Here is a 25,205-nt window from a genome sequence, read left to right as displayed (position 1 = left end):
GATCTGGCTTTGGAATCAAGAAACTCTGTCTTTAGGGCCTTCCCGAGGCTTCAGGGGTGTTTGATGTTCCCCACTGGTAGAGGGAAATTCACTTCCATTTTCTTCTATACCATCAATGAAATCATTGATCCAGAGGGCTCCCTTCTTCCAAAAAAAAAGTGGGGATTAGCTCAGTCTCCCTGAACTTGGAGTTTCAAGCTTCTCTTGAGAGATTAGTCAATCAACAAGCAATTATGAAATCCCTGAGAGGCGTCAAGACTCTGGAGAGGAAAAAATATAAAACTGAAATAGTTCCAACGCAACCCTTTGGGGCTGAGGTGGGGAGAGAAAAATCAGTAGAGAAATAAAAATAAATGAGTATACAAAAGAGAAAGCTATTGGCAGCTAGGGAATGTGTGGGTCAGGTTCCACATGTAACCTTAGGTAGACGTTACCATCAGAATGAAGATTTGTTTGAGGGAGAAATGGGAAATGTAGAATTTTAAAAAAACCCACTATGGTTTTGGAAAGATGGAGCGACTCCTTCCCCCTTCTGCCGGTAAATGTTAAATCAAGTCGATGGATCTTTCCGAATGGAGAGGTATGAAGAAGGCGAGAACAGACTGTGCAGTAACTAACTGGGGAGAACAAAAAGTCTTTCTTGGGGGAGGGAGGGAGTGTGAATGCCTGCGCGCGTGTGGACACACCGGTGTCTAATGGCACAGACAACCACACCTCTGAGCTCTCGGTGGGGACACCTCTCCGGGAAACCCACACACCTCAGCGCGCCCCACAGGAACTTTCCGCGCGGCTGGGCACAGACCAGCCAGCGGGCACGTTTGTTCCAGGCTGTCTGGGCCGGGGCCGGGGCCGGGGCCGGGCAGGTCCCGGAGTCTGGCCCTTTGCTGAGCCCCAGCCTCCGAGCCGGGCTCGGGCGAGGGGAGGGCTGCCGGGGACAGCCTTATAAAGCCAGCGTGAAGCGGGGGAGCCCAGAGCAGAGCATCGGCGGGGCGGCGGCGGCATCCCCGGCTCCGGCTCGCTGCCTCCCTCTCCCCAGCCCCTCGCTCCCGGGCCAGCCCGGCTCAGTCTGGTCCGGCGGCTCGGCGCAGGCTGCGGGGACCCCCGCTCCGCGCTCGCACCATGGCCGGGCGCCCCGCCGCCCCCCGCGCCTGGCCTCGGCTGCTGCTCTTGCTCTCCGTGGCTTCGCTCTGGAGCTGCCCGCGGGCGCGCTTGGCAGCCCCGGCGGACCCCAAAGCCCCGGAGGCAGCGGCCGCGGTGCCCGCTTTCCCGGAGTCGCCCCTGCGGAAACCCGCGGTGCTGGTGGCCGTCCTCGCCCGCAACGCCGCGCACACGCTGCCCCGTTTCTTGGGCTGCTTGGAGCGCCTGGACTATCCCAAGGACAGGATGGCCATCTGGTGAGTCTGGGGGTCGAGGGCCGGGCGAGGAAGCTAGGGCTGGGGGCGTCCCCCTCGGCGCCCCCGGAAAGCCAGGAGAGCCCCGCGTCCCTGCGAAGCCGTCTCAGGCTGCTGCGCACCGGAGGCGGAGGACAGGGAAACGGGGTTCGTCCCCCGTTGGGTGGGTGGGGAGGGAAAATAGAGAGAGAGAGACAGACAGACAGACAGACAGAGAGACAGAGACAGAGACAGAGAGAGAGAGAGAGAGAGAGAGAGAGAGAGAGAGAGAGAGAGAGAGAGAGAGAGAGAGAGAGAGAGAGAGAGAGAGAGAGAGAGAGAGAGAGAGAGAGAGAGAGAGAGAGAGAGAGAGAGAGAGAGAGAGAGAGAGAGAGAGAGAGAGAGAGAGAGAGAGAGAGAGAGATTGAGAGAGAGAGAGAGCACTGTTCCAGCTGAGCAGAGTGGGGGCCTGCAGGGGAAAGGGAACAACGTGGTGCTTGCAAAGCTCTCTCACACGCCTCAGCCTTCCCAAACTTGGGGGGCAGCTGGGGGGCTGGGACGGCGAGACTACTTTCGCCACTCTGCTCTCCTGCTAGGCGACCACGGAGAAAGTGAGAAAAGGGCGGGGGGGAAGGTGAGATCTCAATTTTTTCCCTTGCGGATCTCGAAAAAGGGGCTGCGCCATCCTTTTGGAAGCTTCAGCGACCTCCCGGCACACCTCGCACCCTCCCAGCCTGGACAATACCTGCTTCCCCGTAGCCCTCCCCTCTCCTGAGCCCTGGTACTGATTGGCATGGGGCTGGAGTGGCAGAGCTACTAAGTTCCATCCCTCACATCTCTCTTGAACTCTTCTCCAAACCACTCACTTTCAAACGCTTGGTTCCCCCTCTCCTCTCCCCACAATCAATCTTTTAATTTCCCGCCCTTCACTCTGGGAGATTTGTACTCTGTTTCCCTTCACGTACTAAGTGCTTGCTGAATGTTTATTGATCGATTGATTATCGCTGAGCACTCGGGTCCCCTCCTCTCCCTGCCATCCACCTGGAAGGCTGTGTCCTCCCCTCCCTCCTTCAGCAGCAGTTTTCTTTCCCGCATTCCCCAGATATACCCTCCGAGACAGGCCATCTGTACATGGTACGGTTACTTGTGCCCCAAAGAACACGCCTTCTGGAAGGTGATCACTTCTGTTTATTTCCCCGAAGGAAGGAACCTCGAGTTCCACCGTAGAGCTCCACCAGTCACTATTGATTTGAGGAGACATGGAGGTGTGGGGGAGCTGTCTGAGAAGTCACTTCCCAGCACTGATTGTATGAAATAGGGGAATGCGGCAGGCTGACCTGCCGGAGAAGCCCCGTGGATGTAGGAGGCCGGATGGAAAATGGTCAAGGTGAGCTGATTAGTCAGGTGTGTTGGCCTACAAGTGGAAGACTAGGAACTGCTAACTCTTTCCCAGTTTCTGTCTGTTGCTATTACCGGGAGTTTACAAATTCCCCAAGAAGACAAAGCAGCAAGCCCGGATTTGGGGGAGGGAGGGGGAAGCGAAGTAAAGAAACCATCCACCTCATTTGGTTTAACTTGATGGCAGAGGTAGGGAGGAGAGAAAGCAAACAGAGCCAGTACAGTACAGCACTGTACACGACTGGAACTGTGGGAAAATATGTATGAATTCTGTGTGTGTGTGTGTGTGTGTGTGTGTGTGTGTGTGTGCTTTAAATCACAGTTAAGAATTTTGTAAAAAAAAAAAAAGGCAGTACCAAAGGAATATTGTTTCTGTGGTAATAGTTGGTTATTATTTTAAATGAAAGCCCACAGGGATTTCTGTATAAAATGGTTAGCTTTAAAAGGCACAACTGTATTTAATAGGCAGTGAATGGTCAACAAAGCAGGTGATTTTAGTTTGAATGAGGGTCAGTTAAGAATTAATATTCATGAGTAATCAGAGCTAAAGACCTCCAGAGAAATTATTAAGTGTGCAAAAAATGGACAAAACAATGATACTGTAAGACAAGCCAAGAGGCCTGTGTTCTGGTGCCAGCTTTTCTGATACTAGTTGTATGACTGTGGGCAAGTCTCCTAGCAGCAAGCTTTAGTTTCCTTTTTTATAAAGTGGGGGGGGGGGGATTGGACTAGATTGTTGAGTATTTTCTAAATGTTATGGATTTTCCTATTTTCAAAAATGTTTTCTATTTTTCTATTTTCTAAAATGTTAGGGTTTTATTCTGTGTATTCATAGTAAAGAATATAAATCACATTCTGGGTCTATACAGTTATGAAATGGTTTAGGTGGCTAGGGTTTCCTGTAGTTTATGAACTAATGTCTTGTACAGAATAGACTCCCACTCTTTGCCTGAGTGCAAACTAGACTCCTTTAGCTTTAGAGTCAAAGACTCAAGAGTTCAAATCAGGATTCTTCATGTAATCTCTTTTTGCTTCAATTTTCTCATAAAATGAGGTTATGAAGTCTCTTCATCTTGGTGATCCTTTGGATATGACTTCTTTCCTGTTTTATTTTCTCTTTCACCAGCATCTGAAGGCTAAGATAAAATGCTTATGGATCTTTTGAAGTCATAGGGGAATCCCTGAATTGGGCACTGAGGACCCAGCTTTGGGAAGTATTGGTTTGTTCCAGTCATTTCTGACTCCTCATGATTCCATCTGTAATTTTCTTGGCAAAGATTCTGGAGAAACTTGTTATTTCCTTCTCCAGCTCATTTTATAGATCTGGAAACTGAGGCAAATAGGGTTAAGCAACTTTCCCAGGGGCATACATCTAGAAAGTACTTTGAGGTAGGATTTGAACTCAAGACCATGAGTCTTCCTGACTCCAAGTCTGGCATTCTCTCCACTTCACCTAACGACTCTCTGTATTGGTACTGATGTAGAAACTAAAGCTATCTGCTGAGCAGTGGTGATGCAAAGCAGCTACTAGTGCTTCTGTTGTTATTTTAGCACGCAGAGGTAATAAGATGAAGTGGCTAGAACTCTAGGCTTGGAAAGAGGGAAACCGAGGTTCAAATCTTCTTTCTGACATTTATTTCCTAAAGCCAGACAAGGCAATGACCTTAGGCAATTATTCATAAATTATTTAATACTAGTAGACTGGTAAGTATCTACCTTGGTGGAAGGATCTTCCACAATGGAAGTTCCTCACACTTCCCAGTTCCTACCAATACTCTGGTATATTCACATTATCCAAAGTGGAGAAGGTACTAGAACAGTGGGAAAGAACTAAGCTCACCTTCAAGTTCACTATAACAAATCACTTCACTTCCTTGAAGCTCAGTTTCAACCATCTGTAAAATGGCAATAAGAATATTTTTACCACCTGCTCCACAATTGTTGCTTTTAAAAAGGAAAGCACTTTGCAAAATGAACTCTATAATTATGACTCTTTACTATTTCCAAAGCTTTTTCATGCTTACCATTTGGTGCTCTCGATAAACACTGCAATGTAAGCATGGCAGAATCATTGATTTAGAAGGGAGGAAAGGAAGGATCTTGTCTTTTCAACTCATCCCAGTTTTCTGATTTACTATTCACTAGATTCTTTGGCCCCCTTCCACCATACTTTGGTTAAATGCTTGAAAGGGAGCCTTTCTGGATAATTTACTTTTGACTTCTCTGGGACATTTTTTTCATTCGTGCAGAGCTATTGAATGTGATTCTTAAAGTAGTCTAAAAATCTATTAACATTGGAAAACTGAGTACAACTGTCCAGATCAACACAGTTTTATAGCTTTTGGATTTTTTAAAGTTAGAATGAGTGAGCTAGATAGGGAAATAGTTGAAGTGCCAGACTTGGAGTCAGGCAGATTTGACTTCAAATCCAACCTTTAGTCAAGTCACTTAGTAGCTGCGTGGCTCTAGACAAGTCACACCCAGTCTGTCTCAGTGTTCTCATTTGAAAAATGGGGATAATAATATTACCTTCCTACTTCAGTTGTTGGGAGGATCAAATGAGAACATATTTGTAAAGTACTTTGCAAAAAAGTGCAATTTATAATTATATGTTATAATTATATGTTTCTATAATTCAGTTTCTCCATGTCTAAATGTCCTCCTTAAACCCTCCCTTCAACAATTACCCCACCTGCAGATTCCCTTGTACTCCAAATGTAAAATGAATAGAGAAATGCTTCATACTCTGGTTAAAACCTGTCATCTTTGAGATTAAAAGAGTTGTCTGAATGATGTTTTTGTTACCAAAGAAGCATAATTCTGTAAGATATTCAGTTCTAATGACTAGGTTGAAGGGGGAGAAGCAAATTGGCATTGTGTATATTCTGTTCAATTCCATAAGCTGTTCAGGCACTGCCTTGGCTATGGAAGGCTGACTTTGGTTTTCATTGCCAACACATGATATAGAGCTGAGCCAAGTTTCAAGAGGAGATGAAAATGGAGCGGGGAGAGGGGAAAACCCTTGGACCAAAATGCACATTACAGTTTGTACTTTTGCAAACTTCTTGGAGCGCTTTTTGGTTCTTGTGGTATAGCTGAAGACAGGATGCTCTGCACACAGTTTACCCTAGTAGCTATATGTCTCTGGATATATAATTAGAGTATTATATGCCCATTTCATTTGGGTAGAGTTTTTTGGATGTAATATCCTTAAATGAGATTTGTTTTCTATTTGTCTTTTTTCTCTCAGAAAAGACCTTTTCAAATGAGCTCTTCATAAAGTGTTTCTATTTGTATGAGTACTCACACTGACCAGTTTCAGAAGTTTTGTAAAGTCCCACTACTTTGGGTTAACAATTCTGCTCTTTCATACCATTAAAAACACTATTCTTTGATTAATGTGAATCTGTCTCCAACTTTGCAGTTCTGTGGGGTCAAACAGAACTGTTGGCGATTGTTTCATCACATACATGTAGGCAGGTTTACAAAATTCCTCCAACTGCCACGAATAGGGACAGTGACATTACTTTTCATTTACATAGTTGTGGCCATTAGATATGGTATGTTACCCCTGCGGGATGATGTCAGATTTTAACTGTGTTTGATGTATTTCACCTCTCTCCTTAATATTTCTTTTCTCTTTGTGCCTCATGTTCCCTCTCTTCCCCAATATGATCCTTTTACTCTTATCTTTTCCACTTCTCTCCTTACTTCTTTCCTTTCCTTTCCTTTTCTCTCACTCTTTCTCTATTAAAGGGAAATGCTTTGAATGTGTTTATAAATACTTGTATTTTTTTTACTCTCCTTACTACCAAATAATTACAATGAATTGCACATTATATTACAAATGAGGCACATCACTACTCAGCATATAAGAAAAGAACAGATCGGTTGCAGGAAAGTAGGAGCTTGCATCTTTTTAAAATTTCATTGATAATTCTTTGATTTTGACACAACAGACACTTCTCAACATATACACAAGGATACCCCTCTTAAAACACATCCCCCTCAATGCTTCCACTAACTTTAAAAGAATGATCATGGTTGATAACCTGTGTTACTGTTCACCTTTGAATGGACATCTAGAAAGTAATACTACTCCATTCAATGTAATCCTGAAAGGTTGGATTGTTTAGTTTCTGGGTTCAACATAGATGATTTAAACATTTAAAATAAGGGTCCTCTTTGCCCCTGTCAGTGTGTGAGTCATTATTAGTTAACGTGTTGAAATCAATTAGCTTCTATGAAAGGTAATTTATTGGGACAGCTAGGTGGCCTAGTGGATAAAGCACCTGCCTTGGAGTCAGGAGTACCTGGGTTCAAATCCGATCTCACCCCATTTGCCTTGCAAAAACCTAAAAACAACCCCCCAAAAAGAAAGGTAATTTATTGAAGGGCAGCTAGGTGATACAATGGGTAGAGAAGTGGGCATGAAATCAGTAAGACTCATCTTACTGAGTTATAAATTTGACTTCAGACTCTTAAAAGATATATGACTTTAGGCAAGTCACTAAACCTTTTTTGCTCAAATTTCTTAATCTCTAAAATGAGCTGGAGAAGAAAATGGGAAACTACTTCACTGTCTTTTCCAAGAAAACCTGAAAGGGATCATACCTTTATGTCATACTTGACTAAAACGATTGAGCAACAGCAGCAATTTACTGAAAAGGTATAGCAAGAGAAGTTGATATTAAATAATACCCTTCACCAAGCAGGAACATATTCTCTTTTTGCACTCATGAAGTCCCTGGAAAGACTGGGTTCAAATGTAAATAGACTTGGAGTCTACATGAGGAAGTCATGTAGAGAACAATGTGACAACTTCCAACTCCTGGTCCTGAAAATAGTGGTGGAAAGGGGTAGCTTACTGCTGGTGTTAAAGATTGGTGCTTTCCTTTCATTCATTCATTAATTTTTTATTTATCTTTTCATCTATTTCTTTATTTATTCATCTATCTATTCATTTGTTTACTTGTTTATTTACTTATGATTGGTGCCTTCCTAACTGGCCATTCTCTCTGAAACACGACCACTATCCTGAGATGCTTATTTTTCTCCATACCAGTAAAGATGATTCCTTTGTTGTTGACCAGTACTACTCAGGTGTCTCTGATTGTTAGTAAGATCTGGATGGCACTTCAGGATCTCTTGAGTTTCCAAGGACACCTTCTGGATAATTCCATCTCAAGGAACTCATTCATCCAAAATTAGGAGAGAAAGAGTAAACACAAAAGAAATAGAACTACTGTTTGCTCACAAGATGGTAAAGGCTAAGGCCAGGGCTAGGAATAGAGAAACCACTTTTTCCCCTATGTGACAACTCAATGAAACTCTGCCTCACTCCCCAAAAGGAAGGGAAAAGGAACAAAAAGATTGATTGGTGGTCCCTTTTCTATATTAACTCAATTCTGACTCAGTCTTTCCTGAATTATCCATTCTTCTTACCCTACATCCTGTCAGTGGACTTTTCACTATCTTATTATCCATAGCAACCCCTTAGTCACTCATGCCCAGAAACCAGCTCCCCACAGTTCTAGAGTGATATTGGAATCAGACAAAGAACAACTCCACACACTCTATACATTTCCTCAGGAGTAAATATAAGCATGCTGTAATGACTATGCCTTCATTGGTCAGGCCTCTGATTATATTTTTAATACATTGTCCTTTTTATTTGCTCTGAGTTTTGTTAGAGAATAATACCCTTATTTACATTATAAATTATGTACATCAATCAATAAACATTCATTAGGCACCTACTAGGTGCCAGACATTATGCTAGGTATCAGAATATAAAAAGATGTAAAAGTATTCCTTGCCCTCAAGAAGCTTGCAATTTAGTGAGGAAGGTAATATGAAAAGTACATGGTTCTTCTCCTGGCTCTGTTCTTTACTTTGCACTATTTCATTCAAGTACCTCTTCATTTCTCTGAATTCTTTATTTCATTTTTTTATGGAAAGTAAAAGTTCATTATATTCATAGGCCACAATTTATTCAACCATTTCCCCTACTCCATTTTTTGGATACATGGTTTGATTCTTGTTTTCTTGCTCTAGTGATGTTATTACAACTAGTATTATTACTATTACTAATGCTGAATTAATATTTGTGTATCACTGTCAATAACATCCTTGAATATCAATGAATCAGAGAACAATTTAGTAACTTTTTTTACATAATTCCAAATTGTTTTCCAGAATGGTTGGACTAGTCTGCAACTCTACTAATAGGCAATTGGTGTTTCTCATAATCCTTCCATATCCATTTGTTTGTGTTTATCTATGCATGTGTGTATATGTGTTTTATCCAGACAACACTAGGATCAGTTTTAACGAAATAAGTATTATTGTGTCTGCTTCACCTTGTCCTAACCATTTTTGTGATGATTACCTTAAGACTGGGGTGGGGGTGGGGGCAACTAGGTGGCATAGTGGGGCAGTTAGGTGGCGTAGTGGGGCAGCTAGGTGGCATAGTGGATAAAGCACCGGCCCTGAAGTCAGGAGTACCTGGGTTCAAATCCGGTCTCAGACACTTAATAATTACCTAGCTGTGTGGCCTTGGGCAAGCCACTTAACCCTGTTTGGCTTGCAAAAACCTAAAAAAAAAAGACTGGGGTGGGGATCTTTTATCCTACCAGGAGCTATTTGAATATTTATAATATTGTGAGCCATGCAAAATTATCATCTTAAAAATTGCTCTATATTTATTTGATCAAAATTTAGTTAATTCACCCCTAAAAAGTTCCTAGATTTATTGAATTTTGAGTCCTTCCTGCAGTTGCCATGGCAGCACCAGATCAAATGATTTCATGGGCCTTATATGACCTGTGAGCTGGGCATTCCATCCCTGTCTTAAGGGTGCACTTTATAAGAGGATTGTGAATGGAAATCCATGGGCTCCTTGCTGGAAGCACATTTGTATAGTGGAGTAAAGAAATGTCAACAGTTATTAAGCATCCAACAATTAAGGCAAATCCAACCATTTGGGTGAACTGTGGAAGAATTTGGGTGAATGTTGGTGCAGAATGGGTCAGTTCTTTCATGATTTCTAATCACTAATCTTAGATTTTTCTCTCTAAATTGACACAATTAAATTCTTTGAGAAAACACTCAACCTTCCCCTAACTCTGAATATACAATTGTCTCCCACTTTAAGAGACAGGATGCTGGATAGTAGAAAGATCACTGACCTCATGAGTCCCAGACCAAGAACTTGCTAGTTTGGACATCATACACAACTTTATTCACCTCTCAGAGTTTCACTGTTTTGTCTTTAAAATGGGAACAGTAGTATTTTTTTGTCATTGTTAAGGAAAGCACTCTTCAAGCCTAAAAGTGGTATTTAAATGTGAACTCTTCCTTTAGTGATAATAATGATTGTCCTTTCTTGAAGAAGACCATGACATCAGGGAAGTGATTGGGGGGGGGGGGGCTGTGCTAAGTCACCAGCCTCACTTTCTCCAGAGTTATCTGGGTCAAATGGCTTGATTTGAATTAGGACAAATAGAGATGGCCCTGGATGTGAGGCAATCAGGGTTAAGTGACTTGCCCAAGGTCATATGGCTACTAAGTGTCTGAGGCCGGATTTGAACTCCAATCCTCCTGACTCCAAGACCAGTGCTCTATCCATGGCATGTCTAACTGCCCTCTTTAGTGATAAAAGTTGAATCAAATAGACAAACATTCATTACATTCCAAGGATAAGCATTTACTGACTACCTCCTAATCCAATCTAATAAAAATTTGTTGTTTAGTTATGTCCAATTCCTCATGATAGAAAGACACCAGAGAGATTTTTTATTTCCTTTGACAACTTTTTTTACATATGAGAAAACTAATTCAAACACAGTTAAGTGACAAGCCCAGAGTCAGCTATTAAGTATCTGAGGTCAGATTTGAACCTAGGTCTTTCTGACTCCAGTCCTGGTACTCTATCCACTGGGCTACCTAACTATCCAATAAAAACACTTATCAAGCACCTATGTGCCAATCACTGTATTAAATACAATTAATGTAAAGACAGTCTTCAAGGAGCTCATAGTCAAATGCAAAATACAGTGTTAAGTAAAGACATAAATTTTACCCATCCTTATAACTACTTATAGGGTAAAAATGTTGCTTAGTTCTGTTATTGTAGTTCTGAAGATGTGGGAACTGATATTGGATTGATTAATTGATATTCTGTTCTGAATCTGTGTTTGAACCAGAACAATACTGGAGTTTTGATTTTGAATCCTATGTACTATTTAGATTGATTAAGTTGTTGATGTCTGTCAACTGTTTCAAAGAAGATCTAGTTTGGCTTCTTTGACTTCAAATCACTTCTCTGGTGCAACTTCTTTCTTTATGACCTTAGGTCATATAGGTACATAAATGCCTGCTCCATGCTGTTCTCCTTCCTGGTTGGGCATCTGTAGTGAACAATGTGAGCTTTGTAATTGGAAGGCATGTGTGTCATCTATTGGCTTTTGTAGTCAGGCCTATATGGACACATGAATAACAGTGGCACATCAGCATTAGCTTCAAGGGTGAGGAGAGATCTAGTAGCACCCCATTGTGAGATTTGTTTCTGCATGCATGATGGATAGCAGGACAAATGATATTGCTCCAAACACAACAATATCTATATATATAGTTCTTGGCACATAAAACTTAATAGATGTTTGTTAGTAGAATCATCCCTAACATAAAATACTTAACTCCCAACCCCAATTTTCTAAGAGGAATTGCCTCTGTACATCTGTCATAGTTAATTTCCATGAGCAATTAGTATATTTGTATTTATTTGTACAGGACAGTCAGGTGGCTACATGGATAAAGCAACAGGCCTAGAGACAGGAAGACTTAATCTTCCTGAATTCAAATCTATCTTAGACACTTACTAAGTGTATGATCCTGAGAAAGTCACTTAACCCTGTTTGCCTCAGTTTCCTCATCTGTAAAATGAGTATGAGGAGATGATAAACCATTCCAATATGTTCCAAGAAAACCCCAAATGGAGTCATGAAAAATTATATATGACTAAAAAACAATTCAATTTATTTATTTATTTATACCTGCACTTACACTGGCACTTTTGTTCATTGGTTTAACTGCTTTCATTGGGTTATTGAAAAAGCTATTTTTTTCCTTTTTAAAACTACTTTGAAACACAATTATTATTTTGCCATAGTCATTCATGGACCTGAAATGTCAGTAAAGGAATACTCTTAAGCATTAACTGAAAAAAAAGTCATTTAATTTTAGAATTTGGAATTTAGAGAGAGCTTAGAGAACATCTAATCAGCTTTTTCATTTTACAGATAAATGACCTGAGCTCCAAGAGAAGTTGCAAGATGATCTTACAGTCACTCAGATAACAGCAGGAGCAGTAGCAAATAGGCAGCTCTAAGATGCGAATCCAGATCTTCTGTCCATCAAATCCAGGATCTTTTCCATGAGTCCATATTTAGTCTCTTATGAGAGACATTATCAGATTTTTTCATAAACTTCAGCCACAATAAATACAGGACTTTCATATTGGATGCAAACCTATGACAAAGTTCTAAGCTCCATTTCTTATCTTCCTTATGGTTGAGGTTTTTTTTGGAGGAGGTGGAAGGAGGCCTCCCTTTTAATTTCATTTTAAGACATGTGTCTGCAACAAATATCACACAGACTGCTACTTAGACAGGCAACCAGCCTTCAAGTAGTAACAGCTTTTAAGAACTACCAGGCTGGGCTAGCAGCCAGCCAATTACGTAGTGATGGATGGGTCAGGATCACATTACTGCCCCTTAAGGTATCCAGATTACTGCTAGGGAAGTTGTTTCAAATTTATTAAAAAAGGTAAAAATAAATCTCCACACTCTAAATAAGAATCAATAAGCCACAATGAACATAAATAGAGTGACTATAAGTCACCCTCTGTAAGTGCCACTGCTCAGAATCTGGGAAGCACAGGCTTTGTGGGTTTGGCTGTAGCTGAGTCCCCTGTGTGAATCACAGCTGTGGATAGGGCTGGGTGAGAGGGTGGGATGTTTATTTTTTTCTAGGTGCTGTATGATGATCCATTACGAACTTGAAGTAATAGTTTTGCCACTTACTTTGCCAATGTGGAATTGAAGGCTCTAGAATGCTTTCCCACTCATGGTAGTGCCATTCACTATTTTTGAAGTTTTGTTTTACAGGTTAAAAAAGTAGAAAAAGAAAAAATATTCAACACAACCTGTGTCAAATCTGACAACAAGCTAAAGACTGACCCATTGCCTTAGCCCTGATGAGGCCCTTTGAAAACTTCTTTCCATCCCCTGGCCCTCTACCATGTCTGTGATTAATAGCTGAAGAAGATGTAAAACTCAGATACAATAGTCTTAATGGTAAATAGTGATCCTTGTTGTATATTCACCAGTGATATGGCATTGTTTGGTTATATATTTGGTACCAGGAAGCTGGTTCTGAGGGAATTTAGAAAGATATTGTGATAGAGTGGATAGCACATTGAATTTAGAATGAAAGCCCTAGATTCCACTCCAATCCCTTTCATTTACTCAATGTAGGACCATGGACCAGTTGGTCAGCCATTATGAGCCTCATTTTCCTCATCTATAAAATAGGGCTAATGATGCCTATAGTATCTGTCTTGCAGGGTTTTTGTGAAACTTGAACAAGATGATGTATATAAAGCATTGTACAAATAAATGTCTATTATTTTTTTAAAGTTTTTTTGTTAGGTTTTTATTTTTTGCAAGGCGAATGGGGTTAAGTGGATTGCCCAAGGCCACACAGCTAGGTAATTATTAAGTATCCGAGACCAGATTTGAACCCATGTACTCCTGACTCCAGGGCTGGTGCTTTAGCCACTGCACCACCTAGCTGCCCCTAAATGTCTTTATTATTTTCAGAAGTGTCTATTTTCTTTGGTAGGTAGATTGTCCCAGATTTCCTCTCTCTCTTCTGTAACTGACTCTGAGTCATGGTCTTCAGAGGGATGACAGCAGGGTTGGAAGAGAAAATTCCCTTTAAATGAGACTTCCATGCCTCTGTTGCCAAAAGGGCCCTTGGAGCAGGCCAGACCAAAAGGATATTAGTTAGGCATTGGGTCAGTTATGCATTGGACTTGATCAATCAATCAACAAACATTGACTTCTTTGTGAATTCTTTGTGCACTGTGCTAAATAAACGTTGAGGGATATAGAAAGGCAAAAACACTGTCCCTGTCCTCAAAGAGCTCCCAGTGTAATGGGGAAACAACATGCAAAATCTATTGAAAACAAGCAGTAAGCAAGAAAAATTGGAGAGGATGAACTCTAAAACTCCTTGGAACTGAGTTTCTGCATTGCTGATACATAGGAGGATGAAGACAAGGAGAGTCTCTTCTACCAGTTACCTCCCCTTCCTAAGAGAATAAATTAAGATGCTTAGTGCAATGAGATGAGACATTGATCCTGATTCATGGAAGTTCTGTGGCCATCCATTGATGATGTCCTTGAAAGCTGTAATAGGTTAGAAAATTTCTCCTTTAGATGTTAGAAAAACCTAAACTCTTCAAGAAACCTTGAAAAACTTCTCATGAGTCTCTCCTAAGATTAGAATTAAAATCTAAGGTTTCTAAATATTTGACATAGTTGTATTGTTTTCATCTGAGGAAATTACTTATTCTCCTCAGTAAATGCCTTTCAGTATCTGGCCATCATCCCTTGAAAAATCTCTTATAGTGATTATGACTCAGACAAGATAAGATACTGCAAAGCTACTGCCCAGGTAGGACTTGGAATTTTCATGTCATCAATATTCCCAACTCCTCCCCTGGGGAGTTTTTGGATTACTTTTGGGAAATTCCCTACATATGTTAAGTAGGACAAGTAGGATGGAGTTTATGGTTTCCTGGACACAGAACCAGATTTGGTATCAATGGATCTATCTTCAGATTTCCACTGAAGGGATGAATGGTCGCTAAGATGATTTCAAAACATCCCAAGAAATCTGAGATTTCACTTAGATTATTCTATACAACAAGTAGATGTGATCATTTAAAAAATATCAAGGGTGACTCCTCTACAAGTCATTAGATTAGATTCTGTTAGACTTCATACTCCATTGATTGTATTTGAGGGACTTGAGTGAGTATTGGATATGAGGCCACAGTTGTGGCAAAATGAATGGTGAATTTTTTGTCTTTTTTTTATGGTTTTTGAATTTTACAATTCCCCCCCCCCCATCTCACTTCCCTCCCCTCCCCACAGAAGGCAATCTGGTCTGGTAGTCTTTATTTTGTTTCCATGCTATACATTGATCAAAATTGTATGTGTTGAGAGAAATTATATCCTTAAGAAAAAAATAAAATAAAAGCAATAGCAAAATTACATGATCCTTTTTTTTTTAATTTAAGGGTAATAGTCTTTGGTCTTTGTTTAAACTCCACAATTCTTTCTTTAGATACAGATGATATCCTCCATTACAGATAACCTAAAATTGTTCCTAATTGTTGCACTAATGAAATGAGCAAGTCCATTAAGATTGATCATCAAACCCTTGTTGCTGTTAGGGTGTACAATGTCCTTTTAGTTCTGCTCATCTCACTCAACATCATTTCATGCAAATCTTTCCAGGCTTCTCTGAATTCCCATCCCTCCTGGTTTCTAATAGAACAATAGTGTTCCATGACATACATATACTACAATTTATTCAACCATTCCTCAATTGATGGACATTCACTCAATTTCCAATTCTTTGCCACCACAAACATGGCTGCTATGAATATTTTTGTACGAGTGATATTTTTACCCTCTTTTCATCATCTCTTCAGTATATAGACCCAGTAGTGGTATTGCTGGACCAAAGGGTATGCACATTTTTATTGCCCTTTGGGCATAATTCCAAATTGCTCTCCAGAAAGATTGGACGAGTTCACAGCTCCACCAACAATGTATTAGTGTCCCAGATTTCCCATATTCCTTCCAACATTGATCATTGTCCTTTCTGGTCATATTGGCCAGTCTGAAAGGTACCTCAGAGATGCTTTAATTTGCATTTCTCTAATCAGTAGTGATTTAGAGCAGTTTTTCATGTGACTATGGATTCCTTTGATTTTCTCATCTGTAAATTACCTCTACATATCCTTTGACCATTTGTCCGTTGGGAAATGGCTTGGGTTTTTTTTTTATAAATTTGACTCCATTCTCTATATATTTTAGAAATGAGTCCTCTGTCAGAAATATTAGTTGTAAAAATTGTTTCCTAATTTACTATGTTTCTTTTGATCTTGGTTACAGTGGTTTTGTTTGTGAAATTTTTGTTTTTTAATTTAATGTAATCAAAATTATCTAGTTTGTTTTTAATGATGTTCTCCATCTCTTCCTTGGTCATAAACTGCTTCCCTTCCCATAGATCTCTCAGGTAAACTATTCCTTGATCTCCTAGTATGCTTATAATATTGTATTCTTTGTCTAACTCCTGTACCCATTTTAATCTTATCTTGGTATAGGGTGTAAGATATTGTTCTGATCCAAGTTTCTGCCATACTGACTTCCAATTTTCTCAACAGTTTTTATCAAAGAGAGAGCTTTTAATCCCAGAATCTGGACTCTTTGGGTTTATCAAATAACAGATTACTATAATCATTTCATGCTATCTCTTTTGCACCTAGTCTGTTCCACTGATCCACCACTCTGTTGCTTAGCCAATACCAGACAGTTTTGATGACTAATCTTTTATAATATAACTTTAGATCTGGTAGGGCTGAGTCACCTTCTTTTGCACTTTTTTTCATTAAATCCTGGAAATTCTTGACTTTTTATTTCTCCATATGAATTTATTTACATTTTTTTATAATTAAAGTAATTTTTTTTGGAATTTTGATTGGTAGAGCACTAAATAAGTAGTTTAATTTAGGTAGAATTGTCATTTTTTAGTATATTAGCTTCATTTATCCATGATCAGTTTATATTTACCCAGTTATTTAAGTCTGATTTTATTTGTGTGAGAAGTGTTTTATAGTTGTTTTCATAGTTTCTGAGTCTGCTTTGGCAGGTTGACTCCCAAGTATTTTATATTGTCAGAAGTTACTTTGAATGGGATTTCTCTTTCTAGCTCTTGCTGATGTATCTTGCTAGTAATATATAAAAATGTTGAGGATTTATGAGGGTTTATTTTATGTCCTGTGACTTTGGTAAAGTTGCTGATTGTTTACAGTAGTTTATTAAATGATCTTTTAGGATTCTCTAGGTAGACCATCATGTCATCTGCAAAAAGTGAGTGTTTTGTTTCTTTTTTTTTAAGGTTTTTGCAAGGCAAATGGGGTTAAGTGGCTTGCCCAAGGCCACACAGCTAGGTAATTATTAAGTGTCTGAGACGGGATTTGAACCCAGGTACTCCTGACTCCAGGGCCGGTGCTTTATCCACTACGCCACCTAGCCACCCCAATTTCTTTTTCTTCTCTAATTACTGAAGCTAACATTTCTAACACAATATTGAATAGTAATGGTGATAATGGGAATCCTTTTTTCATCCCCATCTTATTGAAAATGTCTCTAGCTTATTCCCATTGCATTTAATGCTTGTTGATGGTTTCAAATGGATACTGCTTATCATTCTAAGGAACAATCCATTTATTCCTATGCTTTCTAGTGTTTTTAGTATGAATGGGTGCTGTATTTTGTTCAAAGGCTTTTTCAGCATCTATTGATATAATCATATGATTTCTATTACTTTTGTTTTTGATATAATCAATTACATTAACAGTTTTCCTAATATTGAACCAACCCTGCATTCCTAGGATAAATCTTGCTTGATCATAGTATATTATCCTAGTGATAATTTGCTGTAATTGCTTTGCTAAGATTTTAAGATTTTTGCATCTATGTTCATTAGGGAGATAGGTCTATAATTTTCTTTCTCTGTTTTTGACTCTTCATGATTTAGGTATCAGCACCATATTGGTGACATAGAAAGAGTTAGGCAGAGTACTGTCTTTGGCTATTTTGCCAAAGAATTTATATAGAATTGGAACCAACTGTTCCTTAAAAGTTTGATAGAATTCTTTTGTGAATTCATCTGGCCCTAGAGATTTTTTTCTTAGGGAGTTTAATAATGGCTTCTTGAATTTATTTTTTTGAGTTGGGGTTATTTAGGTTTTTTATTTCTTCTTCATTTAACCTGTAACAACTTTTTTTTCATTAAAAATTCATCCATTTCACTTATATTATCAAATTTATTGGCATACATTTGGACAAAATAATTCTGAATTGTTACTTTAATTTCTTCCTCATTGTTGGTGAGTTCATCTTTTTCATTTATGATACTAGCAATTTGGTTTTCTACTTTTTTAAATCAAATTGACCACAGGTTTACCAATCTATTGCATTTTTTTTCATAAAACCAACTCTTGGTTTTATTTATTGGTTCAAGAGTTTTCTTGCTTTTAATTGTTTTAATTTGTCCTTTAATTTTTATAATCTCTAATTTGGTATTTAATTGGGGAGTTTTAATTTATTCTTTCTCTAATTTTTTAGTTGCATGTTTAGTTTATTAATTTCCTCTTTCTCCAATTTATTCATGTAAGCATTTAAAGATATAATATATCCCTTGACAAGTGCCTTGGCTGTATCCCATAAGTTTTGGTTTGTTGTCTTGTAATTGTCATCATCTAGGATGAAATCATTATTTCTATAATTTGTTGTTTGTTCCACTCATTCTTTAAAATGAGGTTATTTAGTTTCCAATTAGTTTTAGGTCTATCTCTCCCTGGCCCATTACTGCATGCAATTTTTATTGCATTATGATCTGAGAAGGATGTATTCACTATTTCTGCCTTTATTATGCCTTATTATTGTGCCATTATTATTATTATTATTATTATTATTTTTATGCCTTAGTACATGATCAATTTTTGTGTAAGTGCCATGTACTGCAGAAAAAAAGTCTATTCATTTCTATCCCCATTCAACTTTCTGCAAAGATCTATCATGTCTAAGTTTTCTAACATCCTATTTACCTTCTTAACTTCCTTCTTGTTTATTTATGTATAAATTTATCTTAATCTGAGAGAGGGAGGTTGAGGTCTCACACCAGTAGAGTTTTGCTGTCTATATCTTCCTGTAACTCATTCAACTTCTCCTCTAAGAATTTGGATGTCATACCATTTGGAGCATACATATTTAGTATTTAAATTGCTTCATTGTCTATGGTACCTTTTAGGAGGATATAGTTTCCTTCCTTATCCTTTTTAAGGAGATCTATTTTTGCAACTGCTTTGTCTGAGATAAGGATTGACACTCCTGCTTTTTTCACTTAAGCTCAAGCAAAATATACTTTGCTCCAACTTTTTACCTTTACTCTGAATGTATCTCTCTCTGCTTCAAATGAGTTTCTTGTAAGCAGCATATTGTAGGATTCTAGTTTTTAATCCAGTCTGCTATTCTCTTACATTTTATGGGAGAGTTCATCCCATTCACATTCAAAGTTATAATTACTAACTCTTTATTGCTCTCCATATTATCTTCCCTCTGTTTATATTTCCCTCCCTTTTTTCTCTTTATCCATATTCCCCAGTAGTTTCTTTCTGAATACATCACCTTTAGTGTGTTTGCCCCCTTGTGTCCAAACCCCTCTCCTTTCTTTCCTCTTTCCTTTTGCCCCTGCTTCCTTCTGTTAGTTCCTCTTTTCCTCCTCCCTCTCCCCTTTCCCCTTTTAATACTTGAAAGGTAAGATAAGTTTCTTAATTTAACTGAGTGTGTGTATGCTAACTTTAGGCCTAATCTAATGAGAGTAAGATTCATGGGGTTCTCACTGCCTGCCTTCCTTATGTAATGTGATTTACCCCCTTTATCTCCGTTTTAAAAAAAATTTATTTATTCTTATTTTTATACAAATGACATTTTTATACATTACTAAAATATTCTTATTTAAGAGTAAACATAATATCCCCTCCCCCAAAAAATTATAGACCCACATGAGCAATAAAGCAAAGGAAAGAGAAAAAAAATTTTTTTAAATGATAATGATAGTAGGGTTGGCCAGGTGGAGCAGTGGACTGAGCAGCGGCCCTGGAGCCAGGAGCACCCAGGTCCAAATCCAGCCTTAGACACCCAACAATCACCCAGCTGTGTGACCCCAGGCAAGCCACCCAACCCCATTTGCCCTGCAACCCCCAATAATACTAATAATAATCCAACACCTCCAGCTTTGTCATGGGAGGATCACATTCTTTAGGATAAGTCCATCACAAAAGCTATTTCCATATTTTTCCAACATTGCCATTACTGATCTCAGCTCCCTCCATTTGTACTTCCCCACTGCCATATACTATATTTCCTCTCTCCTTTCACTCTGTCCTTCTTCTTAAATGTGCTGCAGGGCAGCTGAGTGGTGCAGCAGACAGATCCCTGGCCTTGGGACCAAGAGGCCCCGAGCCCAAATACCACCCCTTAGGCCCAGCATCCACCCGGCCTTATGGTCCCAGACAGGTCATCCAATCCCAACCCCTTGCAAGAAGTAAAAAAAAAAGAAAATGTGTTATAGCTGACCACTCTCCCCACATCCTCTCCTCCATCACTCACATCCCCCCCTTCTCCAGTCCCACTTCTCTCCTCACTCTAGATGTCTGTACCCCATTGAGTATATATATATATATATATATATATATATATATATATATATATATATATATGCTGTTTCCCCTCCCTTTAAAAGGAGATACTTAAATCATTCTATCAGTCACAGAACAATGTGGGCTACGCCCTGAGGGGAGGTAGTTAATCTCTCCCTATTCTGCTGAGGGAGCCCTACTGTCCACACCTGAGCATGGAGGTGGAAGGGCTGTTCCTGTGTTTGTTTGGGGAAGAGGGCTCTGCTGAAAGAAAGGAGCTCAAGGCCTAAGCCTAGAAGATTGATGTCCAGCCCTACTCTACACTCTCTCTGTACTGAAACTCACCCTTTAGCCCTGCTGGGGCTCACCAGACTGCCCCACAGCCAAAGCCTCGGTTGCTCCTTCAACTTCACCCCGTCACCCCTGTGCTGGCTTTCTGCTCTCTGCCCTTGGCTCACCCACATTCCCCTGAGACAGAACTTGTTGGTAGATGTTCTTCTCCTAGCTTCTTTTTCTGGGTTTTGTTGATTGAATTTCTTGCATATTATTTCTGAGGGAAAGCCAGGAGACCTTAGCACACTGCTTGGCTTCCCTCTGCCATCCTGCCTGGAAGATGCATGGTGAATTTTTAAAGGTAATATTTATTTATTTATTTTTGGTGATCTCAATGGCTGAATTAAATTTGACAAAGATTTATTAAGTACCCAGCAATGACAAGACACTATGCTGAGTCATACTGGCTTCACGAGCCATTTGTACATGAGCAGTTAGTCACTGAGATGACCTAAAAATGTCAGATACAATTTGAAAATGTAAATTAAGCACCTGCTGTGAGCCAGAAAGTATACTAGGTGATGAGGATATAAAGGCAAAACTGAATCAGTCTCTGATTTTAAAGAATCTATATTTTGCTCAAAAGAACAACAGGTACAAAAAAAAACATATATATATAGTATATATATATATATATATATATTTATAGACATAGAGATATACACACATACATATATATATATATATATATATATATATATATATATATATATATATATATACATATATATATATGTACAATGGCAGCTAAATGGTAAAGTGGATAGCATGCCAAGCCTGAAGAGGACTTGTCTTCCTAAGGTCAAATTTGTCCTTTCCTTTATTAGCTTTGTGACCTTAGACAAGTCACATAACCTCCTTTGTAAGATGAGCTGGAAAAGGAAATGGCAAACACTTCCAGTGTCTAGGCCAAGCAAATCCCAAATGAGGTTATGAAGAATTAGATATAACTGAACAACAACATCTAGCAATTAGGTGACTCAGTGGATAAAGTGCTTTACCTGGAGACAGGAAGTTCTGACTTCAAATGAAGTCTTGGATACTGACTTGGACACTTACCCTCTTTTTCCCTTAATCCACTGGAGAAGGAATTGGCAAACCATTCCAGGAATAACACATGGAAAGTATTGGTATGCTGTAGTCCATTAGGTCACCAAAATCAGATACCACCGAACAATAGTATATTAGGGAGCAAAGAGAGTCGGGACAAGATCTAAATAAAATGTTTTAGGAAAAATGAAGGAGGGACAATATACTAACAATGGGAGAAGATTGGGAAGGCTTCACAAACGAAGTGGTTCCTAAAGGGAATCTTGAAAGAAGATAAAAGAATAAAAGATGGAAATGAGGGAATATTTCTGCATAAATGAATATATTTCACTTTATTTTGGGTCAAAACATCACTCTCCTTATGTCATTGGTCCTCTTCAAATGGGAAGGATGAGCATTAAGGGCCTCCCTCTGTGCCCAGGAACTTTTAACACAAATAGTCTGAATTCAAAGATATGAGCATTTTAATTTTAGTAATTTTTATTGAGTAATTCTAAATTATTTTTCAGAATTGTTGAATTAAGTTCTCAGTTCAGCCAACAGTGTATTAGTTTACGTGTCATCCTACAACCCTTCCAACATTTACTATTTATAGACCTAGTATTTACATCTTTTATAACTTTGTCAAATTGGTGACTCTGAGGTGAAGCTTTAGAATTATTTTAATTTTCATTTCTATCAGGAAATATGGGGCATTTTATATAGTTGCTGTAACTTTTCTTTTTTTTGGAAAAATATATCTTGATATTCTTTTACCATTTCTCTATTCAGAATTCTAGCTGTCTTTCATATTACTTCATTCACTCATGTTCCAGTTACACCACAGTACTCGGTATTCTCTGAACATGAAAGCTCCAGGTATTCATACCATGAGCCATACTGACAGTCTCTGGTTCCTGTAATAACTTATTCCTCCTCTGTACCTTTCAAAAATCCTTATTTTTCCTTCAAAGATCTGCTGATTTTCTTTCTTCTTTGCCATCTTTCCTATCTGACTGAAAGTATTCTTCCCCCCCCTTAGAAACCTTCCCTTTAGTCTTCTATTTTATCAGCTACCATCGCACATTTCTCGTTTCCCAGTCTTAATTTTATTAAAAAGCTGTCTATAATTAATACCATTACTTCCTTATCTGCCTATTTCTCTCATTCACCTCTTCCATATTGGCTCTAAGTGCTTTGCATCAAAGAACACTTGACAGTTTTGGGAAGGGATAGTTTTGAACTGACCCTTGCCTAAAAAAGCTTTCATGTGTCCATTTAGTTTAGCTAAATAATAATAATAACAGTAGTAATAGTAATAGTAATAATAATAATAATAATAATATTTTTTCACTTTCCCAGAAGGTAAATACTTACCCATTTCCTTTGTGAAAGAAAATTCCAATTTAGGAGTGGAGTAAGAATCAGTGCCTTCAGCTGTAGAGAGTATTCTTCCACAAGATTTGGTTCAGGCCCTCTGCACTGATTTAACATATGCTGGAGCAAGATCCTACTGACTTGGAGTCGATTGTTAAATGTTGTGTGAGCATTTACACCTTGGAAATAAACTACAATCAGGGCTTGACTTACTGTTCTGTTGATTGCCTAGACATAAGAAAGTGATGAAGAAAAGGTTGATAATGTAAATTAAACTTTAAAATGTGTCCTCTGTACATTTTTCTTGAAGAACTAGTTTTTAAACATTTACTAGCACACCCCTACCAGATTTTGACTCCACTGCTGCTTGCTTTTCTTTAACTTTCCTCCTTCTCCGACATACCTAACCAGTCTTTAAGTCAGCCTTGTGCTGGAGGCTGGCACTCTCCCTGGAATTGGCCAGTAAGCGCCTGGTACATCTCTTGGCTACAGTCCTGATTTCACTTTGAGGCTGAGCCAGCCCTCAGTCTTTACCAGTTAGGAATTAAAATGCAGTTTCGTTGGTTAGTCATAACATTTCATTTTGAAATTATACGTCGATTTTGTTGTTGCATACTAATCTTTTATTTTTAAAGTTGGACCTTGTGGATGCCCAATGAGAATCTCATTACAACTTCTGGAGACTTCTTCCTGCAAAAAAACCTTTGAGGAGGAAAATTAAAGCTCAAATGTTAATTTCCCTAAACCCAGGGTATTTTTTTTCTATTTGATTCAAATGCTTTTGGAAATTTTATATTGTATATTGTGACAAGCCTATGCACAGATTTCTGTAAATCATTTAAAATCTGTTGAAAAACAAAGTGTGTATATTTGTATGTGTATCTGCTCACACTTTTTTTTTCAGATTTTTTGCAAGGCAAATGGGGTTAAGTGGCTTGACCAAGGCCACACAATTATTAAGTGTCTGAGGTCAAATTTGAACTCAGGTACTCCTAACTCTAGGGCCGGTGCTTTATACACTGCGCCACCTAGCTGCCCCTGCTCACACTTCTAATGTATGTTTTAGTCTCTCCCACACATGACCATAGGGAAGATCCTTCCCTTCTCTGGACTCACTTTCCTCATTTGTAAAATGAGAGAATGGGAATGGGTGATACCTAAGGTCCCTTCCAGCTTTTGACTTTTAATGTAACTTACTCTTTAATTAGAGGTGATGACAACAGCCGGTTTTAAGAACAGGGAATTTAAAAAATCTCTCTTATGCAGAACTTTGGTGTACTTTTGATTTAGGCCTATAGATGATTAAAACAGTTATCAGATTTAGAAACAACCTAAATCTAGGATATCTTTCCTTTTGGCAAAGTAATGACTTTCTTGGCCAAAGGAGGTAGCTACATTAGACATACATATGAATAAGTCTAAGTCATTCCCTAGTCAGCTAATAATTATTCTCTTCCAACAGATGGATTTAAATATATGTGTACAAACACACACACACACACACACACACACACACACACACACACAGAGCTTATCTGTGCCTTTATGGTTTCTTTTTTGATAAAGTGTCTTAACGTTTCTCTGGGGATAGAGCTTTTGCTGCCACTTAAAAGGGTGCTTTACATGTTAGCTTCTTCTGTTTCTGAATTTGCATGGATAGTGCTGCCTTTGTCCTGTGGTCTTGACACAGCATCAAAGTTTTGTGGGGACATCAAAGACTCCTTGGAGCCTTCTTTTCTTTCAGCAGAATGCAAATTCAAGTGTATTATCTGCAGATGTCTTTGGGATTATATCTCCATCTTCCTGCCCAGTTTCTTCCTCCAGCCTCCTCATCTAAAAAGATAAAAAGATATTGTTTACATGATTTATGCATTCTCTCTCTCTCTCTCTCTCTCTCTCTCTCTCTCTCTCTCTCTCTGTCTCTGTCTCTCTCTTTGTCTCTCTGTCTCCTCCTCCTCATCCTTCCTCTCTCTCTGAGTTGTCTTAACATGTCACAATTCAAGTGCTGAGAATAAGTTAAAATGTTCTTCAGGATGACTGAGAATTTAAGAGTCTTTTGTTTTCTAAGGAAGAACTTCAAAGATTTAAATACCATGCAGAAATGTGGGTTTGGATTTTACAATATGCTTTCT

General features: G+C 38.9%; 1 protein-coding gene across 1 annotated transcript in view; it reads left to right on the top strand.

The window, feature by feature from the left end:
- Positions 1–1,119: 1,119 nt before the first annotated feature.
- Positions 1,120–25,205, top strand: part of COLGALT2 (collagen beta(1-O)galactosyltransferase 2) — a 143,205-nt gene continuing 119,119 nt past the window's right edge. Inside the window, exon 1 of the mRNA XM_074222217.1 lies at positions 1,120–1,394. Coding sequence (XP_074078318.1) covers positions 1,120–1,394 — 275 coding nt within the window. The remainder of the gene's footprint in view (positions 1,395–25,205) is intronic.

This window comes from Macrotis lagotis, chromosome 2 (genome assembly GCF_037893015.1).
Source record: "Macrotis lagotis isolate mMagLag1 chromosome 2, bilby.v1.9.chrom.fasta, whole genome shotgun sequence".
Classification (NCBI taxonomy): Eukaryota; Metazoa; Chordata; class Mammalia; order Peramelemorphia; family Peramelidae; genus Macrotis; species Macrotis lagotis.
Note: the sequence above shows the minus strand (reverse complement) of the source record. Positions and strands in the feature narration are given on the sequence as shown.